Genomic DNA, 7,179 nt, shown 5'->3' with positions numbered 1-7,179 from the left:
TATGTTTTTTTTTTTTTTTAATGAAATAAGGGGGCAAACGAGCAAACGGGTCACCTGATGGAAAGCAACTTCCGTCGCCCATGGACACTCGCAGCATCAGAAGAGCTGCAGGTGCGTTGCCGGCCTTTTAAGGGGTAATAGGGGAGGGTAGGGAAGGGATTAGGGGAGGGTACGGAAGGGAATAGGGGAGGGTACGGAAGGAAATAGGGGAGGGTAGGGAAAGGAAAAGGGTAGGGGATTGGGCCTCCGGTAAACTCACTCGGCGAAACACAGCGGAAGCGCTGTTTCACGCCGGTTTTCTGTGAGGACGTGGTATTTCTCCGGTCGAGCCGGCCCATTCGTGCCGAAGCATGGCTCTCCCACGTCAAAAATCGAGATTTAGAAAATTGAACACCCATCTACGACTATTTTAGTTGGATCTATATTACACACGAAATTGTTAATTTACTTACATCAAAGACCCAGGAAACTTGAACCTCAGATACTTATCGTTTTGAAAAATCCTTTCTTTGAAGACCGCTTGGCGTGGACAGGGGATGGGGGCCATAGTAGGTATAGCTAAATTAATATTGGAATTTGTTGTGGACTGTTGCTAATAATAATAATTGTGACAAAAACGCTTGAAGGCACGGATTAGGTTCTTATAGCGCTGTCTACGATATCACCGTAGTTAGCGACATCAGATTTACATTGTAGGTTGTCTAGCATCGTAGTTATTTCGTCTTGGCAGAAAAAACTCTCCCAGAGAACATGATGATAGGTTTATTCAAACACACTGCCTTCGGTCGTACATATTCTACCATTTCTACCTATGTGCTCGACTGATGCTAGTGACTTAGATCCGTAATGTTTGATTTTAAAATTTCCATGGCCGGTAACGAATTGAGATACGCAGTGGTCAATATCCATTATCCATCCAGGATAATCGTTTACGAATATTAGGAAAAGTTTTAAAGATCGACCTTTGCTAGAATTGGTAATCACTTTGGTTGACGTTGTTGATTTCGAGGAGTTCCTTCAATTACATTACTTATCAAGTCATCGTTTTTAGGGTTCCGTACCCAAAGGGTAAAAACGGGACCCTATTACTAAGACTCCGTTGTCTATCTCCAGGCTTTATCTCAAGAACCACTATAGCTAGAGTTCTGAATTTTTTACAGATGTATATCTATTGCCGCTATAACAAAAAATACTGAAAATAAAATAAATAATTAAGGAGGGCTCCCATACAACAAACATGATTTGTTTGTTGTATGAGATTTTTTGCTCGATATCAATAATGACAACAGGCAGGCAGTTGAAATTTTCAGAGAATTCTTAATTATATGTGTACTTTAATAATTAATATTTTATTATTAAGGGGGGCTCCCATACAAAAACACAACTTTTGGCCTATTTTTTTTCTATAACGGTACGGAACCCTTCGTGCGCGAGCCCGACTCGCACTTGGCCGATTTTATTGTAAACATGGTATCAAATTCGGACAATCTATACAACAAAAAATAATTTTGAAAATCTGTCCACAAACAGCAAAGTAAACATTAACTCCTCTTTTTTGAAAGTCGGTTAAAAAAAGTATCTAAGATGTTTACCAGGGATGTAAGGTATCATCATGCCAAATTTAATTGAAATCGGTCCAGCGGATTCAGAGATTAGCCTGTACAAACAGACAAACAGACATACAGACAAACAGACAGAGAAACAAAAATTTCAAAAACAGTTAAAATGTGTTCTACTACTCTTCTTACATGCCCCTGACTCGCTTTTTCAAGTTTATTTTCAATGTACAAAAATGTTACCTCTACGATTTTATTATAAGTATAGATAGATATAGATTTAGTTACCTCTAAAACTCAAACTTTTTTATTGAGAATAAATTTTTGCAAATGTTCTCTGAACGTCTATCATGTACGTCTAACATGATGCCTACCACTGGTTCGGGAACTAACCCGGCGAGAAGAACCGGCGTAAGAAACTCGCATGGGGTCCACTTTTTTACCAAAAAAAGTGAGAAATAACTGTACTTTATAAAATAATGAATAAACATATTTTGTAACGTGTTTTACACTACTAACAACATCATCTCAGTTACGTTCAAAGGAATTTGGACGAAAAGTTCCTTTAGACTTCGCCGAATACATTTTTGTAGTTGAAAGACCTATTTAGTATTCAATGACTTATGAACTCTTCTTAGCCGTGATAGTTTTCCTTTTAAATTCACCATTTTTCCTACTCCCTTGAATTTTTCTACATTTCCTGAAACAACGTTTAGCTGGTAGAATTGGGTAGCACTGGACTCTAACGATTTTTTCCACTTTTAAACTTAATATTTCACAAATGGACCCCTAATTCGGAAAATTATCTATGAATACTCATAATATTTAAAAAAAACCTATCCAACGACACCCCATACGGTGGGGTGGACGCGAAAAAAATCATCCCCGCTTTTAAGAGGAGTCCACACCGCCGTTTTTCCATACAAACGTTGTCCCCTGTTTCCTCCCTGCATAATGCCGCCGGTAGAGTTATGATTTTTTTCCTGAATATCTGTGGCCACTATTAGCATGTCCTTATGTTTTCATTTTTTTTTTTTTCATAATTTTATTATTAAAAAAGATAAGAACGTCCAAAAACCCAAAAGAAATGGCCAGATTTTCCTCTGGGGAATCAGCGGACAACGAATCGAAGATTTTCTGTTCTTTTATTAGAACTTTTGTCGTGTTGTCTCTATCGCGGTCTGCGGTGGGAGACTTGAGACAGGTGATACAGCAATACATTTTCATTTTTCAAATACCTATTTTCAATTTCTCTCGCCCCTGGTGTATCCTCTTAACTGCTTATGTTGGTGCTGCTTCTAATGTAAAAACATTGCAATTATATTCTGAACAAAACATATCCTTTTCAAAATTTAATTTAAGTCTTAAATTGGCGACTCTAGTAAGCAGCAGTTTTTTTGTTGTGTACACACTATATTATGCTGTAAGCTAGGACTAGATCTAAAGTGTATTAATGTTGCATGTTGATTTTTTATATAATTTTAGCTACATTAAGTTTATTTAAAATGAGTTATTCATAATGTTTTCTTTACTTTATAGATGAGGACTATGACGAGAGCCCAGATCGTTATGAAGATAGTAATGTTGTGGAAACAGAAAATGTAACCACAGAACCAAAACCAAACAACCCTTTTGCTTGTGACGTTTGCACCGAGACATTCTCTCATCTATACAAATTGAAATCTCACAAGCGGGACCACACACGCGGTAAACCTTACTCCAGCGACCGCTGCAGTAAGAAGTTCGCTCAACCGAGTACCCTGAAAAATCATAAAATAAAACACAATATAGAAGCCAAGACCTACATATGTGATATCTGCCACAAAACATACATGAATCAGAGCACACTAAATAAACACAAACGGTTACACACAGCTGACAGGCCATATTCCTGTGGGATTTGCAATAAAAAATTTAAGGCACACGGTTCGCTAGCGCCCCACATACTTATACATAGCGGTGATAAACCGTTCATCTGCGATATTTGCAATAAGAGGTTTAGGCAGATCAGTAATTTGAATCGGCACAAGCGAAGTCATTTCGGAGTGAAACCGCACAGATGTGATGTGTGTGATAAGAGTTTCACCCACACCAGTACGTTGAAGGCCCACAAAAGACTACATACAGGTGACAAACCGTACAGTTGTGATGTGTGCAGCAAAGCGTTTACTCAGATGGGCAGTTTAACGTCGCATAAACTAACGCACACGGGCGAGAAATCTTTCAGTTGTGATATTTGTGGTAAAAGATTCACCCACGGAAGTGCACGTTATAGACACAAACTGATTCATGCTCGGGAGGAACAGAAATATGCGAGTGAAGCTGATAGTTAGTAGTCACTGGAACATTGATCTGCCAAATGGTGTGCCCCTAAAAACTTTACTATAAACGACCTCTGTGGCTCGGTTGGTGAGCACGTTGGTAGCTCAAGCCGGTTCGGTCGCGGGTTCGAATGCCGTCGACGGAACAAAATGTTTTCAAAGTTTCTTGGTCATGGATGTGTATTAAATATGTGTATTATCTACACTACTATTATAAAGAGGAAATATTTGATTGTTTGTTTGTCTTGAATAGGCTCCGAAACTACTGGACCGATTTGAAAGATTCTTTTACCATTGGAATCCTTCATTAATTCTGCTGAACATAGGCTAAATTTTATTTTGGAAAAAAATAGGGTTCCGTAAGATATTTGGGATTTTCCGACGCAAGGTGTAAAAAATCAACCAGAAATGTTAATTTTTTCGCGTACGCTGCCTAAACTATACAAGATAGAACCATAAAATGTTCTAAGTAATTGTAGATCTTTTAAATATCTACAAAAAAGTCCGCGACACACTATACCTATCTATGTTGAGTGAGGCACAATAACCATTTTTTTATTAAAAAATTTTGAAATATTTTTGAACTACATTTAAATGCCTTTATTTTACTCATTGCATTAATTCTTATCAAAATAAATTATTTCATTACTAAGTACAGTTAATGTAAATAATATTGGGTCTTTGAATGATTAAAATTGGACGTTTGGTTTTAATGTTATGGCAAAATTAAAATATTACGATTTCTGCTGCACGTTGCGAATTGGGCGTCGTCAAGGCGCGCCGCGCGGGTGTGCTCGCCCGGAGAGTCCACGTAAATATTAATTATTATTACCTCGATCATGGGAATAGCAGACACAATAGATTTATAATATAATATTTAATTATTCCTTGGCAACGAGTTCCTTCCCTTCGGCATGGAAACGTGCTGATGTCATTCCTTTACCTAAAACAACCAATCCCTCTTCCTTATCCCATTACAGGCCTATCTCCATTTTACCTTTCCTCTCCAAAGTTCTCGAACATATAGTCCACAAGCAGCTGTCCCACTTTCTATCATCTAACCATTTACTCTCTCCTTTCCAATCCGGTTTCCGTTCTGGTCACAGTACTGTAACTGCATTGCTAAAGGTCACTGATGATCTACGCCTTGCACTAGAAAATAAATGTGTCTCCATACTGGTATTGCTCGACTTTAGCAGTGCGTTCAATTCTGTTGACTTTGACATCCTCCTCTCTATCCTGCGCTCCCTTAACTTATCACCTTCAGTGATTAATTGGATTGAGTCATATCTTCGGGGACGCTCACAGCGAGTCCGCTCCAGCGTGGGTACCTCGGACTGGTGCGATCTTGATGTGGGTGTACCCCAGGGTGGCGTGCTTTCTCCCCTCCTCTTTTCTATTTTTATAAATAATATCACTTCAATAATCACATCCCACTTCCATCTCTACGCAGACGACTTGCAAATCTACCGTCATTCACACATTCTCGACATCATCTCTGCAGTCGAAGACCTAAACTCTGATCTCGAACGAATAGCTAACTGGGCTAAGTCTTTCGGTTTGTTGGTTAACCCCAGCAAATCGCAAGCTATGATTATAGGTAGCAGATACATGACTCAAAGGTTATGTAATGTGCCTAGTGTAATTTTCGATGGTACTGTAATCAATTACACAGATTCGGCCAAAAATCTGGGCATAATTCTAGACAGCAATCTGACATGGAATCCGCAAGTGACAGAAGTGAGCAGGAAAGTACATTTTTCGCTACACACGTTGAGGCGCCTCCAAAACTTCCTTCCTATACAAACCAAAATTTTCCTTGTCCAGTCTCTTATCCTTCCCATCCTTGACTACGCCGACACCTGTTACCTGGACGCCACTGAGGAACAGTTAACTAGACTCGAGCGTTTACAGAATCTTTGTATACGTTTCGTGTTTGGTTTGAGAAAGTTTGATCATGTCTCGGCCTACCGTTCCAAACTCAAGTGGCTACCAATCCGTCTCCGCCGTAACTCCCACATCCTTTGCTTACTTTACAACATCCTGTACAATCCTCTCGCTCCTCCATATCTCCTTGACAGATTCAACTTTTCCCGTTCTCCCGATCTTCCATGTAGGTCCAACGTCCGGTCAAATCTTTCCTTCCCCTCACATCGTTCCAACTTTTACTCCTACTCATTTTCTGTTCATGCTGTCAGATTGTGGAACTCGCTCCCTCACACAATTCGTGACAGTCCCACTATCGCTGTTTTTAAAAGACGCTTGAAAGAGCATTACCTCGAATCTCAATCCATTTAAATACTAGTATTATATTTATTTATATTTTAAGCATATATATATATTTTTTGTGTATTATATAATACCGTAATTTAAAAATTTATTAGATTTATTTACTTCATACAACAATATTATATTTTATTATATAGATATAATATGTAATATTTATTTTAAGTAAGTATATAAGTAATTATATTATGTAGTTATATTTTAGTGTTTAATTAGTATAATATCAAAATATCTATTTTTATCTGTTTAACTAGTACGAGTATTGTGTTGATATAATATATATTATATATTCATAATAATAGTGCACGTTCTATCTGCTGTCTTAATCCTATCTCTCTCCGTAGGGCTGCTGGAAGAGATTTCTATTAGAAATAAGCAGATCCTTTGTGTCGTTTTACTGTGTATATTGTCTTATTGTAATTGTTTCTTGTGCACAATAAATTGTTAAATAAATAAATAAAAAATAATAGTTATGCGACAGCCGGGTGCCGCTTCATTGATGGGATAATATTATAGTGCTTCATTAATTCATTACGTTTTCAATGACTATTATTTTTGATTGCTATTATAATTAATTTATATAACTATGAATCAAACATAACACTTAAAATATAAAAAATACAATAAAAATGTGTATAATAATTATAATGTAGTAGTTACAGGCTAAATAGTGTAAACCATTTTTATGTTCTGCTTAACATAAAGATTGACTAAGAAATAAAGATTGAAAAAAAATTATTTAAAAATCAATGTCCACCCCTGCGAAGCCGGGGCGGGCCGCTAGTAATATAATAAAAATCTTAAATTATATATATTATATGTATTATGTATAGTATAAAAGTATTATCTAATATAGAAAATTCTCGTGTCACGGTGTGCGTGGTTGAACTCCTCCGAAACGGCTCGACCGATTTTCGTGAATCTTAGCGAGCACATCGGCTAGGGTTGGGAATCGGACAACATCTACTTTTTATATTGATAAGTGCATTTGTTGAATTATTTTTTTTCATTCTTGT

At 37.3% G+C, this 7,179-nt stretch overlaps 1 protein-coding gene across 1 annotated transcript in view; it reads right to left on the bottom strand.

Annotated features, from left to right (window-relative positions):
* Positions 1 to 3,089: 3,089 nt before the first annotated feature.
* LOC121737891 overlaps positions 3,090 to 7,179 on the bottom strand; it is a 45,116-nt gene continuing 41,026 nt past the window's right edge. The window contains exon 8 of the mRNA XM_042129624.1: positions 3,090 to 3,316. Coding sequence (XP_041985558.1) covers positions 3,090 to 3,316 — 227 coding nt within the window. The remainder of the gene's footprint in view (positions 3,317 to 7,179) is intronic.

The sequence above is a fragment of the Aricia agestis genome, chromosome 21 (assembly GCF_905147365.1).
Source record: "Aricia agestis chromosome 21, ilAriAges1.1, whole genome shotgun sequence".
In the NCBI taxonomy this organism is placed as follows: Eukaryota; Metazoa; Arthropoda; class Insecta; order Lepidoptera; family Lycaenidae; genus Aricia; species Aricia agestis.
The sequence above is the reverse complement of the archived record's forward strand: the minus strand, read 5'-3'. Positions and strand labels throughout refer to the sequence as shown.